The sequence below is a fragment of the Citrus sinensis genome, chromosome 6 (assembly GCF_022201045.2).
Source record: "Citrus sinensis cultivar Valencia sweet orange chromosome 6, DVS_A1.0, whole genome shotgun sequence".
NCBI classification, from domain to species: Eukaryota; Viridiplantae; Streptophyta; class Magnoliopsida; order Sapindales; family Rutaceae; genus Citrus; species Citrus sinensis.
Window position 1 is genome coordinate 25,763,418 of NC_068561.1, and position 23,075 is coordinate 25,786,492.

A 23,075-nucleotide genomic window follows, 5' to 3' on the forward strand; every position below is an offset into this window, starting at 1 on the left:
ATTTTATGAATCCTGTCACATGCACACATCAAATCTTCAATGCGACAACCCGCAAGTGCTTAGAGTTGACATTAATCAATCCTCCCCAAATTCTAGTATCCCATATTAGTGTCTTCTAATTAACTAAGTTTTGCACCCATTATAACATTGATATTCATAGCAGTCAAAACAATCCTCGTTTACATGGTTTATGAAAAATATAATATACCCAGATGGTAAAAATTTTAAATTCACTACAACAAACACATTAACCGTCACTATAATGTAAAGGAAGCTACTGAAACAAGTGAAAGAAAAAAAAAAAAAAAACAGCTTAGAGATAACACAGAACAGCAAATTCTTGTTTTTTTTATCTTATTGCTTGATTTTGTTAAATTTTAAAACTTTTTATTGGTAGTGAATCAATAAAACGTAAGAGAAATGAAGGTGGTTTTATGGGTTACACTTTGCTAAAAGAAATGAGGCCGCCGACGAGGACACAAGTTATCGTCCGCTATTTTCTTTTGGATTAAGAATGTGAAGTGGATAAATGCAGACCGTTAGATTGGTTTTGTAAATAAGGTTATTAGAGATCCGACGGTGGGTGTTTTGTTTTAGAGGGAATTTAAGTTCTGCTCGAGACTTCCCTTCAAGTCTCGGGCGTATGAAATTATTGGATTTATATATTTTTTTTACTCTTTAGAAAAAAATTTAGGAATTAATATGCCACTAACTCAACTCAAGCTTAATATAAAACCTCTTAAATCAACGTTAAGAATAAACTATTTATATTTTTTTAAAAAAATGTTTTTTATTATAAGATTGTCTCATTAACTTTGAAGATAAGTTATACCACTATTCTTACAAACATTACATTACCTTATATAAGTTATTACGTAACGTAAAATGATAAAATGATAGTAAACAAAACATTAACATGTGAAGGTTAGGCATTTATAAACATGCCCCTGACGTCGTACCATTTTCTTAAGCTTGAGGTAATTGGCACTAAAATAAGAATTGATGAATGGCCCATCTCACCATACACTGCCAAAAACTACGCACCTTGTGATAAAACTCGTGCAACAATATGCAGCCACCAAATCCATCGCAGGAACCAAGCAACTACATGCATTTATTATCACCTCAGGCCCCTTATTTACCCACCTTCGCTCAAGTCTCATACGCGCGTATGGTCATGTCTCCAATGTACGTATATTGTTCGACGAAATGTCTGAACGAAGTTCGTTCTTGTATAACACTGTGATGAAAATGTACGCACAAAATGGGGCTTCTCATGATTCGCTTAAAATGTTTCTCGGTATGCTTAGGTTAGGAGAATATAACCCGGATAATTATACTTACCCTATTGTTATTAAGGCTTGCACTGACTTGGCTTGGCGCAAATTAGGCATTGCTTTACATGGGAGGGTTTTAATAACTGGTTTTGACATGGACACATTTGTGGGGAATTGTCTGATTGCAATGTATATGAATTTTGGGGAGGTCAAGGCAGCCAGGAAGGTGTTCGATGCAATGTGGGAGCATAGTGTGGTGTCATGGAATACTCTGATAAGTGGGTATTTTAAGAACGCGTATGCGAAGGAAGCTTTGGTGGTTTTTGATTGGATGTTGAAGAGTGGGGTGGAGCCTGATTGTGCCAGTGTGGTCTCTGTGTTGCCCGCGTGTGGTTATTTGAAGGAAATTGAAATGGGGAGAATGATTCATGAACTGGTGGCCGGTGGACGGTTAGGGAAGAATATTGCTGCTTGGAATGCATTGGTGGATATGTATGTGAAATGTGGTAGTGTAAATGAGGCGCGGTTGGTTTTTGATAGGATGAGTGAGAGGGATGTTGTTACTTGGACTTCGATGATAAATGGGTATGCTTTGAATGGTGATGTGAGGAATGCATTGGGGCTTTTTCAATTGATGCAGTTTGAAGGCGTAAGACCAAATTCTTTGACCATAGGATCTCTTCTTTCTGCTTGTTCCAGTTTATATTATCTGAAGCGTGGACGGTCTTTGCATGCGTGGACGATAAAGCAGAACCTTGAGTGTGAGGTTATTGTGGAAACTGCATTGATAGATATGTATGCTAAATGCAACCTTGTTAAACTTAGTTTCCAAGTGTTTGCAAGAACATCAAAGAAGAAAACAGTGCCATGGAATGCGATTCTGGCTGGGTGTGTTCACAATGGGCTTGCAAGAAAAGCTGTAGAACTTTTCAGACAAATGCTGGTGGAAGTAGTAGAACCAAATGATGCTACCTTAAATAGTCTTCTTCCGGCATATGCCATTCTTGCAGATCTGCAGCAAGCAATGAATATTCACTGTTACCTGATAAGATATGGATTTCTTTCAGTCGTAGAAGTTTCAACTGGGCTTATTGATATATATTCTAAATGTGGAAGTCTAGAATCTGCGCACAAGATTTTCAGTGAGATTCCCATAAAGGACAAGGATATTGTGGTGTGGAGTGTAATAATTGCTGGCTATGGAATGCATGGACATGGTGAGACTGCTGTTTCACTTTTCAAAGAAATGGTTCAGTCAGGGGTGCAACCGAATGAAGTTACTTTTACTTCAGCGTTGCATGCGTGCAGCCATGGTGGTTTACTGGATGAGGGCTTGGATTTGTTCAATTTCATGCTTGAAAATCACCAAACATGCTCTCGTGCTGATCATTACACTTGCATTGTCGATCTTCTCGGTCGAGCTGGTCGACTTGATGAAGCTTGTGATCTGATTAGAACAATGCCTCTAAAGCCTACTCATGCTGTTTGGGGTGCACTACTTGGAGCTTGTGTAATACATGGGAATGTTGAGCTGGGAGAGGTAGCTGCAAAGTGGTTATTTGAGCTTGAACCGGAGAATCCGGGAAACTATGTACTGCTGTCAAAACTTTATTCTGCAGTACGAAGGTGGAAAGATGCAGAGAATGTGAGAGACGTGATGGATGAGAAAGGATTAAGAAAAGCTCCAGCTCACAGTTTAATTGAGGTCAGGAATATTTTGACTGCATGATTTAATGGTAAATGCTATCACTTATGTGTGGAAGACTAATTTGATGAAGTTAGTGAAATCTCCTTTTGAAGAGTCCTTGCTCTACGGACTGGCTGAAGGAATCATTATCAAGCATCAATAATTATGTGCGAGGAATGAGAATGGCTCCATATCTTTATAGAAGATAATCAGTACACGAACAGTTTTACAATAGTAAAACTACATCAAAATTGCCGGTTGGTGGGTCAAATTCAATAGTTCAACTTTCACTATGCACGGAGCCATTGACCTCTGTTCCACACGTATATATGTTTGTTAAATAGTAAATGGATTCACGGGAATGCAATAATTGGATGCATGGTCTTCGACTCTTCGTTCCTTAAAAGTGGGAGCCGTAGACAGCGGTGCTTGACATTTAACTTGACTTCACAATGCACTATGTAAGAGTGAGTTTATGGCATGATTGATCTGGTGATTTATGATGATGCAGATGTCCGGTCCCTTGAGGCAGAGCCCAAGATCGTCGCTATGCATTCTAAAGGTCTTAAATTTTTCTTTTGCAAAGTATATCGTTGATGCTTGATGGTACTTGATATCCTCAAATTGACCTGACTTCAATTTTTCCTTGTATCATTTGTTTTCCCTAATAAATCTTCTGAGAAACCTCTCAATAGTCTCTATATAGCAGTGTACTTCATTAGATTGAGGGGTTCAACTTTAATTGATGGAGTTAGAAATTGTCAAAGAATAACTATATTTTTGTAACTCTGTAACATGAGCTTCTTGTTACTTCATTTTATTCAAATGCATTTGATACAACTGCTGCCAACTGCAGAAATGCCTATTACTGAAGACAAAACAATTCATACAGCAAAACCCTGGGAGGAGTTAAAATCTTGTAAAATGACTTTGAAATCGGGTAGGATTTGCTGAGAATATTGAAGATTCAAAACTAAGAATGCATAATATGGTTATGGCTTAAATTAATAGGGATGTATTTGTCGACGTGATTGGCTTCCTGGTTTGCCAGAGTTTTACCGTTTGACTTTTGCTTTTGTGTTGTGAGGTTTGGTTATTTTGTCTTGTTTTCTTGCATTACTTGCATGTGTAAATAGCGTTACTCACAAACATCATGAAAGTGAGAAAAACCTGACAAATCACCTAAACCCCTCTTTGATTTTCGTAGTTACATTACATTGTGGTCGTGTTTCATTGTCAGTATCGAACTTTCAAGCTGAAGATCATATCTGGCTTGCTGCACTAGGAATTTAACTTTGAAAGAGAAACAAATGGATTAAGACAACATGTAGCAGTAGTAAGTGGAAGATGGATGTGCATGCTTTGTTTCTGATTTCACTTATGGTTTTGTTGACCCTGTTGGCTATAGAATAAAGCATCAAATGAATGAATATTGCTTTGAAATCACTGACCCCAACTCACTGCTTCAAGGCATGTGCTACGCAACTACAGCTTTTAGACATTAATATATTCTCCCTTGACTGGCCCACTTTTGCTATGCAATAAACGTGTGATGCCAGAGAGATTCCAATCTCAAATCTCTTGTTATTTATCATCTAAATGGGCTCATCCCAAAAAAAAAAAAAAAAAAAAAAAAGTGTGTATCATCTAAATGTAAATGGATTAATTAATCTCTTGTTATGTATCATTTTAAACGGATTTTTTTGGTTCAACTAGTTAATATGCAAAATTCGCCATTATTCTACGATGCCAAAACTTATGCTTTGCATAATTATTGAATGATGAGTAACAAAAAGCTTGAAGAAACAGATTGGCAAGTGGCTCTCCCAAATGAACGTTCCCACCCAGTTTAAGGCATTCAACTGCTCATTTTCATCAACTTCTTATGTGGCGTGGCATTTAAGTTGCATTGCATTCAAGTGAGACATGACAATGGCTTCCGCACCAAATCGTTTATGAAAAATTAGCAGTTCCAATACTTAACAGCTCATTTATATCATGCGATGTTAATACATTATTTTGATATCTCATCGCGGTGCAATTTTTTCCTTCTCTTTTTTTCTGTAAATTTGAGAGGCGGGATCCAGTTAAAGTATGATGAATACAGGTATTGTCAATAATTTATTAGCCTATCTATCAATTCTAATGAATAGAAAAGGAGCCTATCTTAATCCTAGTTATATTTTTCTTTTTCTTTTTCTTTTTTTCCTTGCCGACCAAAGGAATTATTATATTACAGGACCTCCTCGGCATCAATATTTTTTTACATCACTTTCAATATTGACACTTTCATAGTGAAATAATATATTTAGAAAGATCCTTTTTATCTTGTACCAAATTACCTAATCTAGCAAAAGTCTACACAACCGTTAACATAACATAAGGATGAAACTACTATTAAAATGATTTTTGAGTGTAATTTTTATCAACTAATATACATATTCAAAATGTCGGTTGGACATTATACAATTCAATTAATACTATCAACAAGACGTTCACATCCTACCCAAATGAGAACCATACCCAATAAATCTACTAATGACAAAACTTCCGTAAATGATTGTAAAAGCCCTAATCATTAATTCTGTTAGGCCCATAGCCTCTAACCTCTCCCTAATCCAAGTAGCCAAATCTGCCAAATCTTTTGAACCCATTAATTTAATCACAGCTTAAGCATGGGATTAACCTAACTTTAGCTCTAAGACCTCAAGGTCAAATCTCAAATTCCCACACGACCCCCATCACATTTTCAAATGATAATAGGAATATATTTTGTAATTTTATTTTTACTTCTCTCTCTCTCTCTAACCCCAACCCCGTTTTGAGTTTTGACTTGGAATAATTAATGTTAAAACTAAAAGAAAATTAATTTAATTAAGTAATAAAATTAATAATAATTAAATAATTGTAAGAAAAAAGGGCAGCGAGATCGGAAGATCCACCAATGAAATAGCAGCTCACGCCCAAGCAAGCAAGGCAAGAAAGGGAAACAAGGAAAAACAAAAAAAAAACAAAACCAAAAACCAGAAAAAAACCCAATTTTCTCTCGCTTTCCATTTCTTTGTTGATCCATTGTTGAGAAAACAAAGATAAAAAAAAGACACAACATCTTGCCAATTACAGTAATAATAACACACAACCCAGAAATTTTGACCTTTTTTCCCCTTAGGGTTTGATAAAAGGAGGGATTATTATTATGTGGATGTGAGAATCAATGCGGTCTTTGAGAAAAAGACCAGAATTGAAAAAAACCAAGAAGGTAAAATCTGTAAATGAATCAAAGCAATTGAAAGAACGCAGATCTGATGGTGGGTTTGTCTTTGGTTTCGTTAAAAAGGGAGGATTTTTATTGCTATCGGGATTGGTTTTGTCATTGTTGTTGGGGTGCTAGTGCAGCAGTTGTTGTGAGGCTGCATAGACAAGGATGCAGCTTCACTTCTCGCCTAGTATGAGAAGCATCACGATATTGTCAAGCAATAGTAACAATGGAGGGTTTATTGACTTGATGAAGATCAAGGTCGCAGCTCGCCACCTCTCTTATAGGACTCTTTTTCATACCATTCTTATTCTTGCTTTCCTGTTGCCATTTGTCTTCATTCTCACTGCTCTTGTTACCCTTGAAGGTGTTGACAAGTGCTCCTCATTTGGTACTTTCCCCTCCTCTTTTTCATTTCTAATGCAATCTTTATTTGATGGATCTTGATTTTATTTTATCTGGCCTTTTTTTGGGGATGGATCTTGATATGATTTTGAAATTTGAGATATATGTTTGTTGGTTTGGACTAATTGTTTTTGTTGGGGCATGATTAGTTTGATTGTTAATTGCTATACTAGTTTGGTGTTACCAGTTTTCTGTTATTTTTAGATCTGAATGGATTATAATTATGAGTTTCTTCTGATTGGTTTGTTTAGTTCAACTTTGAATTTAAGTTTAGTGCAATCCAATTAACATGGGCAGGAAGTGATCTAGGGCATTGACTTAGTGGTTGTTTTGTGCCACTTTGATCATAACTTCACGCGGGTTAGAGCATTTTCCTACTTTTTACTTTTGAATACATTGTTTAGGCTTATGGAATCGAAATATGTATATTCTTTTTTTATTGCTGGTGCTAAAATCAGTAGAATTATGGGGTTATGGCTGCATAGCAAACTCAAATGTAAGTTCTTGAGTCACTGCTTCTGAATTTAAAAGAATAGATGCAAGTTAGATTAACCATTTATTTATTTATGTGATCATTGTAACTGGAGATTGACTAGGTATCTACCATGACCGTATTTCAATCACTTAATGGAAGATTCCCCAATTGATGAGTTTTAACTTTTATCCCTATTATTGTATTGTTGTGCAAAATATGAAATTTATAGTTCAGTGATTTTGTGTTTTTTCATAGCCTGTACAGAGCATATTTATATGTTACATAGATTGGGATCTGATTTTTTCCCTTCACAATTCTTATAGTGTACTTTAAGTGGATTTATGATTCTTGTTCTCTCCTTTTCTTCTTTGCTTCAGATTGTTTAGGTAGGCGGTTGGGACCAAGGCTTCTTGGAAGGGTTGATGATTCAGAGGTTAACAACTCGTTTTAATTTCCTCAAACGTTATTCTTTCTTTCAACATTATGTTACATTTTTCATCTGGTTTGCTGCGTATCATTTGTTCATGGTGTTAATTTAAGCTGGTTCCTTTTGGTGCCACAATAATGATGCAGAGACTGGTTAAAGACTTCTACAAAGTCCTTAATCAAGTTGATACTGAGGAAATCCCAGATGGTCTAAAGCTTCCAGATTCTTTTAGTGAACTTGTTTCTGAAATGAAGAACAACCAGTATGATGCAAAGACATTTGGTTTCATGTTAAGAGCAATGGTATGCTGCTCTACATATATATTTTTATCTGGTTTATCATTAATAATTTTTGGAGGGGAGTAGGTTTTCAGAAACTGAGGTTTCAAGCTGTAGGTTATCTTTCAGTTTCTCTACACCAAAAATTTTCATCTTTCTTTCATTGAAGACTTTTGCAATAAGGCTAAGTGAGGTTTCAATCCTGACTTTTTATTAGGGTCGAATGGAGTTCTTATGATTTATGCAAAGTGTGTGTGAATTAGAAGTAAATATTGCTGATGTACATCCTTGTTTCTTTTATGTGATGTTTTTGGAAATCCTAGGAATATGCAATATACGTATAATCAACAACCTTGCAGTAGGATTGAATAAGGTTCTACACCTTAGCATCTTGTGGGTGGGAAGTCGAATTTTTGTTGGTTTTGATTCTTGTTTCCTGTTGGTGATATCTTTTGGAAATTTAGGGGAACATATGAAATGGAGAAGTACATTGTCTTTTGGAACACATTTATTTTGTCTTCCATGTTGGCATTCATAGTGGGAAAAAGATAGTTAAGATGGTCAGTTGATATGATTCATTTCTGCGCAGATGGAGAAATTCGAAAGAGAAATTAGGGAATCTAAGTTTGCAGAGCTGATGAATAAGCACTTCGCTGCAAGTTCCATTCCTAAAGGCATCCACTGTCTCTCACTGCGTTTGACTGATGAATATTCCTCTAATGCTCACGCACGCAGACAATTGCCTTCTCCTGAGTTGCTCCCTCTGCTTTCTGACAACTCTTACCACCACTTCATCCTATCAACTGATAACATTTTGGCTGCTTCTGTTGTTGTTACTTCTGCTGTGCAGTCCTCTCTAAAACCTGAAAAGATAGTCTTCCATGTCATCACAGACAAGAAAACTTATGCAGGTATGCATTCATGGTTTGCATTGAACCCGGTCTCTCCTGCTATTGTTGAAGTGAAAGGCATTCACCAGTTTGACTGGTTAACAAGAGAGAACGTTCCCGTTCTTGAAGCTGTTGAGAACCATGATGGGATCAGGAATTATTACCATGGAAATCATGTTGCTGGGGCAAATCTTAGTGATACAACTCCACGAACTTTTGCTTCAAAATTGCAAGCTAGGAGTCCAAAGTACATATCATTACTCAACCATCTCCGCATATACATACCAGAGGTAAGCGTAATTGATACTTCCCATTTCTCTTCTCCTCTACAGCCTGGAATCTGTCATGATTTTTAACTTTTTCCTAAAGAGGATATAACTATGTCTCTTGGCTAACAGAAAGTTAATACTTAATACTATTGGGAATTATAGGAAAAGATTATAAGATGATTTCACTGTTGCTTTTGAAATTTTTAAAGCAATTATGATCTCCTATAGTTGCTGTTTGTGTGGTGGATTCCTTGCTGTTTATGTGGTGGATTCCTTGCCGTTTATTGATTAATCGGGACATGGAATTTGTTGGCTTTCTAAGAACTTGTGTTTTGCATATTTTTTGAATCCACAGAGAGAGCAATGGTTAAATTATTTTTGCTATTGTGTATATTGAACAGCTATTTCCACACCTCGACAAGGTGGTCTTTTTAGATGATGATATTGTAATCCAGCGTGATTTGTCTCCTCTTTGGGAAATTGATCTTGGTGGAAAGGTTAATGGAGCTGTAGAAACTTGCAGAGGTGAAGATGAGTGGGTAATGTCTAAGCGGTTTAGAAACTACTTCAATTTTTCCCATCCGCTCATAGCAAAGCATTTGGATCCTGAAGAATGTGCCTGGGCTTATGGAATGAACATATTTGATCTACGTGCTTGGAGGAAGACAAATATAAGAGAAACCTACCATTCCTGGCTGAAAGAGGTAAAATTTTTAAATCTTCTTTCTTAGACAAAATTTCCCCCTTTTTTTATATGCTTTAATGAGGATTGAAAGCTAAAGATATTGAGATATAGAAATGTAATGCTCATGCTACTGGATCTCATCGCTGACGCACTTTTCTTTTCTATGAATGCTACTGCAACCTTATTTGGCTTGGAGCCACACTTCTGTTGTCTTTATTAGGGCTCTTTCCCCTTTAAAAACTTATTAAACTTATTATTGAATAGTATTTGATATTTGATATTTGGCTATGCAACATTTTTTGCTTCTAAATTATTTCAAGCTATGAATGTTTCAAACTTTTGACTTTTTTTAATAGGATGGTCATCTATGGATGGAGTTTGAAATATCTGACATGATTCTGGAGTAACAACAGGATTTAATTCTAAGGAGCTGGAAATGTAGATGTTCCTTTTTTTATTTTTGTTGTATGTGATAATGTGATAATATATTGTTGGCAAACAACTGAAGTTTTTTGACCACTTTATTCTGATTGGTGTTATGTTTGCTAGAACCTGAAGTCTAATCTCACGATGTGGAAGCTTGGAACTTTACCACCTGCTTTGATAGCATTTAAAGGCCATGTTCATCCAATTGATCCCTCGTGGCACTTGCTTGGCTTGGGCTATCAGAATAAGACCAGCATTGAGAGTGTGAAAAAGGCTGCAGTAATCCACTACAATGGCCAGTCAAAACCATGGCTGCAAATAGGGTTTGAGCATCTCCGGCCTTTTTGGGCCAAATATGTCAACTACTCCAATGATTTTGTGAGGAACTGCCACATCCTGGAGACATAGTCCATCGTCTAGATAAGCTAGAAAAAAGAGATGGAAATGGGAAAAGACATTAATGGTAAGGGTTTAACATACATTTTGTTGTCTCTCGAGATTTCTCTCAAGGTCTGTTTGAGAGGGCCAGTTGAATTAGTGGCCAAAAGGGCAATGCTGTCCGGGTTTAGATTTGCTGTCATCCCCACACCTATACAGAAATTGTTCCTGCATCACCAGCTCGGGTCGGGCATGAGTTTCATTCTTTCTGTAACATACAAAATCCATCATCATTTTTTGGTTCGGAAAAGGATACTATTATTGATCATCCAGCTGGGGGTTCTTGCTTGATTACTTTGCCATATTTTGGAATAAAGGGAAACACACAAATTACTGCCTGTGTCAATGTTTTCCTACTTGATAGGTGACCGGAACAAGAAAGCTAGGAGTTATTTTGTGAGGCTCCCCCATTAGCCCAGAAATTTTTTTCCCCTTTATTAATTGCTGTTTCATTTTTTTGTTAGTACCTTCCAATTTTTTACCCCCTCGATTTCGATATCTTGGTGACATTTAGGAGTAGGTCATGAAGATTGCTTTGTCACAGGTCCCATTGAATTGGGGAGCTGTGCTTAGGTTACATATTGGTATTTCTTATGTAAGATTCACGATAAACATTTGAAATGTGCAGATAATCAATTTTCTTGAATTTGTTTATCTTCTATTGCAGCATTTGTAATGTTGTTACTTTTGATCAATGGTGATTGCATGCTAAAGTTGCTGTTGATGCTTAAAGCCGTTGTCTTTTGTCAAAAAATTGAAGTTATTTCATGAAATTTCTCAAGGCTTCAGCAACGATGATCCCCATTAAGAAGTAGATTCTTATCACAATGAAGTTTAAGAATTTTATTAGCAGTTAGTCTAAAGATAGATTCTTCTTGTCCTTGGAATTTGCTTAAGTTGATGATAACAAGAAACCCACTTAGAATAATTGCTTTCTTTTAGCTTGCATCAACCAGTTTTGGAAATTCTGTTTTTTCGAGGCAGAGGTTCCATTTGACACATTCCTAATTTTATAAAGAGTTCCCCATCTGATTGGACTTCCTTGGCATTTTGCTCTTCTTCAACATCCAAATTCTTGTCTTGTTGATAATTTAATTGAATGATTAAAGACAAGGTTAGCGTCTTTTAGTTCCCTATTGCATTAAGTTATTATTATCGATTCTTCCAAAGCTTAAATGGAAGAATCTGTAAGGTTCCTGGCCAATGTGACAATTGACATGAATGTACATAAAGATAGACTCATAAGCAAAACTTAAACTGTACTTGGTCTTGTCATCCATCTAGATTATAGGTTGTTGGATTTCCCAAGTTCATTATATAAGTCAGGGTTGACACGATGAACCCCAACCACCAAGATTTGAACTTTATACAAAATTGGCTGCTGTATCTTGAATTTGACCAGTTAATTACAATTCCATGGATCATACCGCAATCTGTCCGAGTCTAGTATGTTACGTTACACGAGAATCACATTACACACATGGGTTCATTCAACATAAAACAACATTTAGGTTGAGTTTTTAAGTTTTCCATTTCATATTATTAAGTTTCCGCGACAATATGTACATAACGCAAGTACTGTTGGAACACAAAACACAAAGCTCACTATATGATGTGATATTTGACAAGTAAATTATGTTAGTCCCAAATTTAGGAGAAGCATTGCACAAGTGATTTTACTGCTGCTAGGAAAATTATTAAATAGCTGTCACGCCCATTACCGGGACATTACGGTAGGATTATTTATTTTATTATTCATTAGATAACCATAGACCCATTTTGATTTTTGACATTCATATTTTCATCATAAAAGGGTTTTGATTGGTGGGGTCTGATGAAGATCAAACGACTGTGACGGAAGATGGACACAAGTGATCTTGTATAAGTGGGACACGAAAGAAATGTCTGATTAGCGTTTGTGAGATTGGAAGTTAGGAAAAGGGTCACAGTCCTATAAAACTTAAAAGAGAGGAGAATTTGTCCACTTCCATAGCCTTAGGAGATTGGAAGGAGAAGGCAAGAAATGGAAGCATTGACCTTAGATTTAGAATTAGATGACTTTGAAAACTCTGAAACTGCCTCCTCTCTAAACACTTATTTTATTTCGTCTCTTTATTATTAACTATTGAAAAAAGCCACAACCTTGTTTCTTCTTCTTAAGGTTTTGGAATTTTTGAAACAATAACTGGGGAAAAAGGGAGTGACCGGATCAGTTTTTGAGGCAAGTAAGATAACCCATCAAGGTTTTTGGATTCTTTTGAGCGTTTGTTTTGTTTTTTTTTTTATTGGTTTTGAGGTGAGAAAGATGTTTGGATGATATAAAGCGTGTCCTCTGGATGAACGTTTGATGTTATTATTGATGATTGGTTGATTGATTGCTGTCACAGACATTTTGCTGCTTTATTCGTGCAACTTTATTTATGGATTTGGTCTGGCTTTTTGTTCTATTTAGGGATTATTGAAAATCGAGGATATTGATGCGAATTTTGATTGCTAGAAATCCTAATTGATGCCTCTATAATTATCTTTCCTTTTCTTTCATTTTTTTTCCAGTTTAGATTTTTTATTCTTTTTAAGATGTATCCAAACTCTCAAAGTTCTTCTTTTGCTTGTTTCTGGATTTTCAGCGCACCAAAGTGAGAATATTGATCAATCTGCAACTTTCTGCGTATTCTGGTGGGTTTTTGATTGCTCAAAAGTAAACCTATTGAGGATTGACGTATACTTTGGTAGAAGGCTTCAGTGAAGATCTCTGAGATTGGAATTTTAAAGTCTTTGAGGTCCTTGGAGTCAATCAGAAAGCTTTAGAATGGCAAGTGTGCAAGATCAGTTAGAGATCAAGTTCCGATTGACCGATGGATCGGATATTGGTCCCAAGAGCTTTCCTGCTGCTACAAGTGTTGCAACCTTGAAAGAAAGCGTTCTTTCTCAATGGCCTAAAGGTAAGTTTGGTGTTCATTAAATTCCATCATAATGAATTTTTTAAATATTAAATATAATGAATTTTTTAAATCAGCATTCTGGTTTGGTTATTGTTTCATTATAGAGTATGGTCTTGAATAGAACAATGTCGGAGCATTTATTATTAATCGAACTATACATTTACTTCTCACTGCTGATAAATATTCTGAAAAATTCCTCATCTACAAATTTGATTCATTCCATTGCCTTTCATATCATGTGTCATATGAATGCAGATTACAATGCTTTTAGAGCACAGTGATCATAGAATGCTTTTGGCATCACCAGATTTATGGATAAATATTTTTCAGCGATACTGCAGACTTGTTTTGAAGGCTGTTCAAACCTCAGCTTGTAATTTCATTTATGTGATCTTATCTCATTTAATATGCCTAAGAAAATATTTCTCTACTCTATCGTGATTAAATGAACATATTTGTCAAATAATTTGCTACCTTTCTTGCATTTATTCTATCGTAATTGTTAGGTGCCGGACTGAGTCACTGCATGATTTTTTTTTTTCCTTTTTTGAAAGTTGTCGCTGCATGATTGATATGCCTAAGGATCCCTTGCTTTGGATTTTGTCGTCTTCTTGCCTACCATGTGATTATCAAACGATCTCTTATTTGCTACTTCTTGTTCCCTTTAAATATGCACTTAACATTATTATTCTGGACAGAGAAAGAGAATGGTCCAAGGACAGTGAAAGATGTAAAGTTAATAAGTGCCGGAAAAATATTGGAGAACAATAGAACATTGGGAGAGTGCCGGAGTCCGCTATGTGATATCCCTGGTGGAGTTACAACCATGCATGTTGTTGTTCAACCTCCTTCTACAGAAAAAGGTAAAATATCTTTATTTTGGAAAAATAGGGGCAACGAATGTTGTCTGATAATCCAGGCACATATTTTGCTCCTCCTCCTCTCATGCTGTTTTGGGTTAGGAACACTGGAACCATGTACGAAGTTGACAGAATATTATATATCAAGATTAATGCGATTCCTTTCTTCATTTTTTTTTTTTTTTAAGTTTTTGGGGAAAAAAAACATTACGGAGAAATGCGTAATCAATATTTCGCCTTTGTTTCACGTTTGAGGTTTCCAAACTCTTTATTTCAAAATATTTTTTATTTTTTAACAAAATATTTTTATTTTTTAACAAAATATTTTTATTTTTTAAGTTACATAAAATTCCATCCTTGATTACCTCTCAAGTGGAAAAGGCACCAACTACAGCCAACCACTCAGATATGATTACCTAATACCTTCAGCATTTTCCCCAACTGGCAAAATTTATTTCGTTATGTTTCACATGCTTTGTGTTAAAGTGTTTACTGTTTCTGTTTGTAATGTAGCAGAAAAGAAAGCAGCTAGTCAACCAAAGCAGAACAAATGTGTTTGTGTTATATTATAATTTGCGATTAAGAGGGTGGAAGACATCATTCGCAGGTAGGTTTGAAATTTGGAATATTATTTGCATCACCGGTTTTGGTCATGGCTCTTTGAACTAATCCTAGCATTGTGTACTAACTTTGTCCCAGATAAATGACGGTGGAACTGTTATAGAGGATTGAGTTGGTGAATTGCCATAGATGAGAGACAGTCGCATTAAGCACATAGGTCTTGTTTTTTGAAGTTTTATTGTGTTCTCTTAACATAGCTGTTGCATTCACAGCATTTGGTATACTGTATGTATGTTGTTATGTTGAGATTAAGCAACTATATCTCAGATTCAATATTCTAGAATCTTTCAAGATGATTGTTTATTTTTTTCTTTTTGGCTTGTCAAGATGAACTTGATCTTAATGCAAATCCAGGTTGGTGGTAAATGTAATGGCATACAGGGAACTTTTTCCGCATGTTGAACACACAACAATGATTGCCTTAACACAATTGTAATATTATTATTGTAAACATTCATGTTCTGCCTGCTTCTCCAATAACTTGAACGGTTGAGAGAATCGGCAACAGCCAAATTTTGAGAATGAAACTATTAATGTTACCTTCTCACCATATCTTAATTTAATTTTGATATAATAACATTAACAACCATCCCACCCTCCTTCAATCTGAAAGCACGACGACGTGTTCATTCGTATTTGGCCTTGGCCGTTTCAACAATATTAATTTACAAAATTTCCCAAATTGGGTTTTTTTTTTTTTTATAAGAATCCAAATTGGGTTTTTGCTAAATGATATCCACAGTCCACCGGTGATGCCACGTGTCATGACCTCGCAAACTTTCGGGAACGCTCTACACTCAACCCAATTTTAAGCTCTTTTGGCTCTGCAGTCTGCACTGGTCCACCCAGCTCGAGCTTTAATAATAACGACACTACTACTTGAAGCTCAAGAAAGCTCTAGATTTTTGTTATTCTCTTCCACTTCTTTTAACATTCCCAAGCAATCCCAATCCCGCAACAGTTTTTGATAATTTTTTGTAATACCCACATCGGAAAAAAGTTTTGTTTACGATGGCTGCAAGGGCGTCGTTAAGTGGAGTCAGCCTTTGTACTCCCCCGCCGTCGCAGAAGAGGAATGTTTTGGTGTTTGGGCAGCCGCAGTGCTTGCTGAGCTTCCCAACGAGAGCTAATTTCTTTAAAGGTTTGAACTTTAATTCTGTACAATTGAAGAAGCGTAATGGGTTGTTCAGTAAAGGACACGACAAGTTGTTTCTTATTAGATGTGAAGCTACTAGTGGAAGAGTGAGCTCATTTTCCTTTTTCTTCCATTTGGGTTTGTTTAATTATCTTCTGGGCTGATTTTATTTTAATTGATAATTGATTTTTTTAATTTCTAAATATTTAATTTTATGTGCTTATTTCCTTTTGAATTTGCTAATTATTTTGCAAGTATAAGCTTCAAATATGTTTGATGTTTAATACGGTGGTAATGTTATTTTGTGTATAATTTATGAGATAAATCGATTTTGATGAGATTCTGAAGTCACACGGTTGAGATTTATTTCAATTTGTGATGCTTTCAGAGCTTGATTTTCATTGCTTGCTGTAAATCAGCTTAATTGGACAATGTTTTCAAGTTATGTGATATTTGTTGGGTTTGAGATTGTGAACAATTGAAGCTTGAGTAATGGATGAGATGGCTTTTGTAATGTAATGACAGATTACGCAGCAGGAGTTTACAGATATGGCCTGGCAGGCCATTGTTTCATCACCAGATGTGGCAAAAGAGAACAAGCATCAAATTGTGGAGACTGAACACTTGTTGAAGGCACTGTTAGAGCAAAAGAATGGGCTTGCTAGAAGGATCTTTTCCAAGGTTGGAGTTGATAATACACGTCTTCTGGAAGCCACTGAGAAGTTCATCCAACGTCAACCAAAGGTAATCATTATGCATAGCTGTTTTATCCCCATTTATATGTTTTGATGTCTCTGTATGTGAACTGCATGGAACAAGTAGTTAAGACAAGTTTTTCTTAGTAATGCTGTAAATTTGGATCTTTAATAGCAAAAGGATGTTTTAACCTGGATGGTTGTTGGTCCGCAAATTTCACTCTTTATGTATGAATAGGAAACTGAGATGGAGTTTTGTTCAATATGATGGGTTCTAAAATGCTGAAATAGAGAGAGCTGGAAACTCTGATCAAATTTGGAGACCACTTATGAATTGATGTTGTGACTCTTACTTGTTTAGACCTCTGGACATTCTCATGTGTATGACTTGGAGTGAAATGTGAAGATGCATTAGGTTGAGCTGAATTTTTTATCTTTGATTTTAGGGAATGGGCACATACAGTTTACCTGCCTTGCAGTTCTTAAGCTGACAGCATTCTCTGTCCAGTAAGCTTGTGCTGATTCCCCAATTGTTTTTCCTCTTTCTGATCAATTATACTAGGTGCTTGGCGAAACAGCTGGTTCTATGTTAGGACGTGATTTGGAAGCCCTTATCCAGCGAAGCAGGGAATACAAGAAAGAATATGGAGACTCATTTGTTTCTGTTGAGCATTTGGTTCTTGGGTTCACCCAGGATCAACGATTTGGGAAGCAATTGTTCAGGGATTTTCAAATATCCTTGCCGACACTGAAATCTGCAATTGAAGCTATAAGGGGACGTCAATCAGTTATTGACCAAGGTGATACTATGTGCTTTTCTTTGCATTATGGCATTATACAGCGTAGGTCCTCGTACACAATCACAAACACCTTTGATGTTGTCTTCCAATTGTAATCTGTCATGAAATAATAAAAGTGCCTTGCTTTATTTGTTATTAATTATTATTATTATTATTGTTGTTGTGGTTCTTCTTCTTCTTCTTCTTCTGCTTCGTCTTCTTATTCTTATTGTTATTATTGTTTTTTAACTTTACTTCTGTTGTGGTACATTTTCTTCTTGGAGCATGCTGAATTGGAAATACCAGAGCATTTGTGTGAAGAATGCGCATGATGCCCTTTTAATCTAGTAAAAAATCCTTAGAAGTGTGTTTTACTTCCTGTATGCTACAAAAGAGATGAACTGCGGGTGCATGATGCCTATCTTTCCTCGTTTGATCGGCCAGGTGTTATGTGTGTAGTTGAAATTTTATAAGTATAGTGTCTTTGGCCTCATTCAAGCTTGGAAATATTTGTTTTTTGCAAGTATGAATTGGAATTTTACCTTTATGCATCTTTTCCTAAACAATTTTTTGCTTTCTGTTAAACATTTAGTTTGTGTGATGCTGGTGTGTGTTGGGTAAACAAACTTAGCAAATATTTAGTTGTAATCTTTTCTTGGCATGTCTAAGTGGAATTCTAAGTTTTACTTTTTACAGGATGTCTTTTGTTTCTCTAAAGGTCTTGGGAGGTCTCACAGTTTGCTTTTGTTACAGATCCTGAGGGTAAGTATGAAGCACTGGAGAAATATGGAAAAGATCTGACAGCTATGGCAAGTGCAGGGAAGCTAGACCCAGTGATAGGGAGAGATGATGAAATACGGAGGTGTATCCAAATTCTTTCCAGGAGAACAAAGAACAATCCTGTGCTAATTGGTGAACCTGGTGTTGGAAAAACTGCAATTTCTGAAGGGTGAGCTTTTAAGTCTTTTTGCGTAAAATGTGCAAATGGGGGCATGCAAATAGGGTTGTAGTAAACCTGGTTGCTGGGTTCACATAACAAACATGAAACAGCGATCATGTGGATTTGACATGAGAGTTGTGTGCATGCTCTAACTATAATAATAGTAAGAACAATAATTAGAGCCTATGGGCCTATGCCTGATTGTAATCACTAGGAGCACCCCCACTGCATGCTAATCTGTTACATGAGCCTAGTTTGAGATTTAGGATTCTTGATATACATAGATTGAATTACTTTCGTTTCACTTGATATACATAGATTGAATTACTTTCGTTTCATTTGACAGCTTTCTTGGTCAATTGACCCCTTCTACTGTGGTTCTTTTATAAGTATTTTAACTTCACCATTCCTTGTAAACAGGCTGGCTCAGAGAATTGTGCAAGGGGATGTTCCACAGGCCCTAATGAACCGCAAGGTATTTTCTATTATTCTTGGGATGGGTTTGCAGGGAAGCATAGGATTTTGGTTGTTGGCTATGATAACAATTGCTTAGTTTTCCTTAATATTGTTTAGATCTGGATATGGATCTGACTTCTTTTCTGTTTTCAGCTGATATCTCTTGACATGGGTGCACTCATTGCTGGAGCAAAATATCGTGGAGAGTTTGAAGATAGACTGAAGGCGGTGCTTAAAGAAGTAACGGAGTCTGAGGGCCAGATCATCCTATTCATTGATGAGATACACACAGTTGTTGGAGCAGGTAATATGCTTGTTAGATTTCTCGTCACTGCCTTCATTCCTCAGGTAGCTACATTTTTTGCTGCTCCTTCATCCAATATTGCATGAGGAGAATTAAAAAATGACTCATTTGATCCAATTCACATCTAAGTACTTTAGGAGAAAATATTTAAAGCTTATTCTTTACTTTATGTATAATTTGATGGAAGTCGGCCTAGCAGTTGCAGGAAATGAGGTTTGATAATGATTCAGATACTAATATATGAGCTATTGAGATCTTTTACAGGTGCTACAAATGGAGCAATGGATGCTGGCAATCTCCTGAAGCCTATGCTTGGTCGGGGAGAGTTGCGATGTATTGGTGCAACTACACTTGATGAATATCGGAAATATATCGAGAAAGATCCAGCATTGGAACGTCGTTTCCAGCAAGTTTATGTTGATCAACCTACTGTGGAGGATACAATTTCTATACTAAGGGGTCTGCGTGAAAGATATGAACTGCATCATGGAGTCCGCATTTCTGACAGTGCACTTGTGGAAGCTGCTATTCTCTCTGATCGTTATATAAGTGGGCGGTTCTTGCCTGACAAAGGTAATGGCATAATGTACATACTCATTTAGCATCCTGATTTGAGCCGCATCATGGGGTCAGCAACATTTCCTTGCAGTAATTAGGATGAGTGTACTTGCTGTTTGTTTTTCGCTTCCTTCTCTTTTGGCAGTACATGGCTAAATTCAACAAATGGCTTACCTACTTCACATATGTTAATAGCTGATCTGCACACTACTTCAATATGCAAATGCAATGATGTCTATGCAGACATGTCATGACTGCTGCTAACATTGCAAAAGAACATCTAGGACACCAACATCTGCATTTTTGTCTGGTACATCTTTCAAAGTTGCCTTTGTGAACCTTCTGTTTCTTTTACCTGAAGCAAATCCTTGTCGTTAAAAACTACATTGAAATGTGCTAGATGATATTAGCAAAATGCATGAAGAATACACTGGGAGTCTCTTTTCAGTAATATTATATGTGGAAGTTGTTACCAGATTTCATCTGCTTTAACAGATCTGCATGACACATACTTTGCTTTAGTACTTGACATAATTTTGTGGAAATAATATATTAGCATCTACACGTTACATCAAGTGCAACTGGACTTTTGTACTGCAGCTATTGACCTTGTGGATGAAGCAGCTGCCAAACTGAAAATGGAAATTACTTCAAAACCTACTGCCCTTGATGAGATCAATCGTTCGGTATTGAAACTAGAGATGGAGAGGCTATCTCTGACAAATGATACAGACAAAGCTTCAAAAGATAGGTTGAACCGCCTTGAGGCTGAACTGTCACTTCTGAAGGAGAGACAAGCTCAGCTGACTGAGCAGTGGGAGCACGAAAAGACTGTCATGACGCGCATTCAGTCCATTAAAGAAGAGGTATGTCATTATTCTCTTATATAACTGTAACCACCAGTGGGCGGCAATGGCAGCTCCCTAGCATGTTTTTGAGAAACAAAGACTTAATAGCATTGATTAGGCTGGTTCCAGATTAAATTGATGGATCAGATCAGTGGAAGCAGTGGAAAATTAGTCATCAGAAAGATCATGATGTTGAATTAAAAAATTGACTGATTTTTTTCTATTTTTGCAGATTGACAGAGTAAATCTTGAGATCCAGCAGGCTGAGCGTGAGTATGATCTTAATCGTGCTGCTGAGCTGAAGTATGGGAGCCTCAATGCTTTGCAGCGCCAACTTGAAAGTGCCGAAAAAGAGTTAAATGAGTACATAAGCTCCGGCAAGTCCATGTTGAGAGAAGAAGTTACGGGAAGTGACATTGCTGAAATTGTAAGTAAATGGACTGGTATTCCTGTTTCCAAGCTTCAACAATCAGAGAGGGAGAAGCTGTTACATTTGGAGGAAGAGCTGCACAAACGTGTTGTGGGTCAAGATCCAGCAGTGAAATCAGTAGCTGAGGCGATTCAGCGATCTCGAGCAGGTCTTTCTGATCCTCACCGTCCAATAGCTAGTTTCATGTTCATGGGTCCAACCGGTGTTGGAAAGACTGAACTGGCTAAGGCACTAGCTTCCTACATGTTCAACACTGAAGAGGCCCTTGTACGAATTGATATGAGTGAGTATATGGAAAAGCATGCAGTTTCAAGATTGATTGGAGCCCCACCTGGTTATGTGGGATATGAGGAAGGAGGACAGTTGACGGAGGTAGTTCGCCGTAGGCCCTATGCAGTAATTCTGTTCGACGAGATTGAGAAGGCCCACTCTGATGTATTTAATGTGTTTCTTCAAATTCTGGATGATGGGAGAGTTACTGATTCACAGGGTCGTACTGTGAGTTTCACCAATACTGTCATCATTATGACTTCAAACGTGGGTTCACAATACATACTTAATATGGATGATGAGACATTCCCGAAGGAGACAGCCTATGAAACTATCAAACAGCGGGTAATGGATGCTGCAAGATCAATATTCCGCCCCGAGTTCATGAACCGAGTAGATGAGTATATAGTATTCCAACCACTGGACCGTGACCAGATAAGCAGTATTGTGAGGTTACAGGTAAGTTTCTCTAAAGTGTCTTGGATTTACTCTCCCTGGCATTTTAATTATGAAATGCTGGTTAAGTTTTGTTACCTAGCTTTTACAATTAGGTCCATTGTTTCTTAGCAGGTAGAAATTGTAATTCTTATAAAAGATACTGAATTCCTTCTTTTTTTTCCCCCTCATTGCACATTAAATTTAGGAGCTAATAATCCAACCCGCTGTTGCACCTTATATATGGCTGACCTCACCCAAACTTTAGGAGAATTTCTTTTTTCCCTTTTTTGGGGAGGTCTGTGGGTGGGCAGACTGAAACATCCACTCAAATTGTTGCCGCTTTCATGTATGCACTTTTTTGTCTGGATTTTTCAAAATGGATCTCACCAAGATCTCCATGGAAAGTTCCTAGACCAACTGCTTATAGTCACATTCAATTAAATTTACGAGCTGATAATGCCTACCCGCGTTGCACCTATATATGACTGACCTCACCCAAACTTTAGGAGAATTTCTTTCTTCCCTTTGTTGGGGAGATCGGTGGGTGGGCAGACTGAACCCCCTCCACCAACAACCCCCCCAAGAACACACAACCAACAAAATTGTCGCCACTCTCATGGATGCACTTTCTTGTCTGGATTTTTCAAAATGTATCTCACCAAGATCTCGATGGAAGGTTCATAGAGCAACTGCATATAATAACATTTGATTGAAATGGTTGTTTCAGTTTGTTTGTTTTGTTTTGAATGTAAACATAACCTGCATTATGTCTGTGTTACAGTTGGATCGGGTGCAGAAGAGGATTGCAGACCGGAAGATGAAAATGCAAGTGACCGATGCAGCTATTCAGCTCCTTGGGAGTCTTGGGTATGACCCCAACTATGGTGCAAGGCCGGTCAAGAGAGTGATTCAGCAGTACGTTGAAAATGAGCTTGCCAAGGGCATTCTGAGAGGGGAGTTCAAGGATGAAGACACAATTGTAATAGACACTGAAGTTACAGCATTTTCCAATGGCCAGCTTCCGCAGCAAAAGCTAGTCTTCAGGAGACTTGATACCAGTTCGGATGCTTCTGCTGCAGATAACCAAGAAGCTTTCTCACAGACAGCATAAATGTCTGTCCAATGTGTTTAATTTTACCAAATTATATTTGTGTTCAGCAAAATTATGAGCGAATTTTCTTAACTGATAGGCTGTAACCTGCTTCTTGTATATGATGATGCTTTATACAAAATCATAAGCCTTGAAGAGTTTCTTTTTCAACGATCATCACAAATTCACATTCGTT

At 36.9% G+C, this 23,075-nt stretch overlaps 4 protein-coding genes across 6 annotated transcripts; all 4 read left to right on the forward strand.

The window, feature by feature from the left end:
• Positions 1 to 851: 851 nt before the first annotated feature.
• LOC102615155 (pentatricopeptide repeat-containing protein At5g39350) lies at positions 852 to 3,804 on the forward strand. Its single transcript, XM_025099658.2, has 2 exons — positions 852 to 2,982; positions 3,078 to 3,804. Exons 1-2 carry the CDS (start codon positions 1,003 to 1,005, stop codon positions 3,171 to 3,173), a joined length of 2,076 nt encoding a protein of 691 aa, XP_024955426.1. The 5' UTR covers positions 852 to 1,002; the 3' UTR covers positions 3,174 to 3,804.
• Positions 3,805 to 5,886: 2,082 nt separating this feature from the next.
• On the forward strand, positions 5,887 to 11,167 carry LOC102615430 (probable galacturonosyltransferase 14). 2 transcript variants are annotated; one of them, XM_025099659.2, is made up of 7 exons: positions 5,887 to 6,611; positions 7,478 to 7,533; positions 7,674 to 7,829; positions 8,395 to 8,985; positions 9,366 to 9,668; positions 10,006 to 10,087; positions 10,199 to 10,346. In XM_025099659.2, the coding sequence occupies exons 1-6, from the start codon at positions 6,389 to 6,391 to the stop codon at positions 10,054 to 10,056; spliced, it is 1,380 nt and encodes a 459-aa protein (XP_024955427.1). In that variant the 5' UTR covers positions 5,887 to 6,388; the 3' UTR covers positions 10,057 to 10,087; positions 10,199 to 10,346. The 2 variants fall into 2 exon arrangements, with proteins under 2 accessions (XP_024955427.1, XP_006482685.1); XM_006482622.4 differs by lacking the exon at positions 10,006 to 10,087 and having other exon boundaries at positions 5,897 to 6,611; positions 10,199 to 11,167.
• Positions 11,168 to 12,427: 1,260 nt separating this feature from the next.
• Positions 12,428 to 15,229, forward strand: LOC102615736 (membrane-anchored ubiquitin-fold protein 1). 2 transcript variants are annotated; one of them, XM_006482623.4, is made up of 5 exons: positions 12,428 to 12,734; positions 13,141 to 13,455; positions 14,154 to 14,318; positions 14,829 to 14,922; positions 15,015 to 15,229. In XM_006482623.4, exons 2-4 carry the CDS (start codon positions 13,323 to 13,325, stop codon positions 14,885 to 14,887), a joined length of 357 nt encoding a protein of 118 aa, XP_006482686.1. In that variant the 5' UTR covers positions 12,428 to 12,734; positions 13,141 to 13,322; the 3' UTR covers positions 14,888 to 14,922; positions 15,015 to 15,229. The 2 variants fall into 2 exon arrangements, with proteins under 2 accessions (XP_006482686.1, XP_006482688.1); XM_006482625.3 differs by having other exon boundaries at positions 12,435 to 12,734; positions 14,832 to 14,922.
• A 532-nt stretch (positions 15,230 to 15,761) lies between these two features.
• Positions 15,762 to 23,050, forward strand: LOC102616406 (chaperone protein ClpB3, chloroplastic). The gene is made up of 10 exons (XM_006482626.4): positions 15,762 to 16,178; positions 16,597 to 16,815; positions 17,329 to 17,566; positions 18,299 to 18,494; positions 18,906 to 18,960; positions 19,095 to 19,245; positions 19,510 to 19,818; positions 20,404 to 20,669; positions 20,884 to 21,810; positions 22,571 to 23,050. The coding sequence occupies exons 1-10, from the start codon at positions 15,948 to 15,950 to the stop codon at positions 22,898 to 22,900; spliced, it is 2,922 nt and encodes a 973-aa protein (XP_006482689.1). The 5' UTR covers positions 15,762 to 15,947; the 3' UTR covers positions 22,901 to 23,050.
• Positions 23,051 to 23,075: the final 25 nt, after the last annotated feature.

Bases quoted from the DNA above. Each gene is read 5' to 3' on its own strand.
- LOC102615736 (XM_006482623.4), top strand. From the start codon at position 13,323: ATGGCAAGTGTGCAAGATCAGTTAGAGATCAAGTTCCGATTGACCGAT. The intron at 13,456-14,153 runs GTAAGTTTGGTG...TATTCTGGACAG, and splicing joins TCTTTCTCAATGGCCTAAAG to AGAAAGAGAATGGTCCAAGG. The intron at 14,319-14,828 runs GTAAAATATCTT...TTTGTAATGTAG, and splicing joins ACCTCCTTCTACAGAAAAAG to CAGAAAAGAAAGCAGCTAGT.
- LOC102616406 (XM_006482626.4), top strand. From the start codon at position 15,948: ATGGCTGCAAGGGCGTCGTTAAGTGGAGTCAGCCTTTGTACTCCCCCG. The intron at 17,567-18,298 runs GTGATACTATGT...CTTTTGTTACAG, and splicing joins TCAATCAGTTATTGACCAAG to ATCCTGAGGGTAAGTATGAA. The intron at 21,811-22,570 runs GTAAGTTTCTCT...TCTGTGTTACAG, and splicing joins GCAGTATTGTGAGGTTACAG to TTGGATCGGGTGCAGAAGAG.
- LOC102615155 (XM_025099658.2), top strand. From the start codon at position 1,003: ATGAATGGCCCATCTCACCATACACTGCCAAAAACTACGCACCTTGTG. The intron at 2,983-3,077 runs GTCAGGAATATT...CTCCTTTTGAAG, and splicing joins CAGCTCACAGTTTAATTGAG to AGTCCTTGCTCTACGGACTG.
- LOC102615430 (XM_006482622.4), top strand. From the start codon at position 6,389: ATGCAGCTTCACTTCTCGCCTAGTATGAGAAGCATCACGATATTGTCA. The intron at 6,612-7,477 runs GTACTTTCCCCT...TCTTTGCTTCAG, and splicing joins TGACAAGTGCTCCTCATTTG to ATTGTTTAGGTAGGCGGTTG. The intron at 7,534-7,673 runs GTTAACAACTCG...ATAATGATGCAG, and splicing joins GAAGGGTTGATGATTCAGAG to AGACTGGTTAAAGACTTCTA.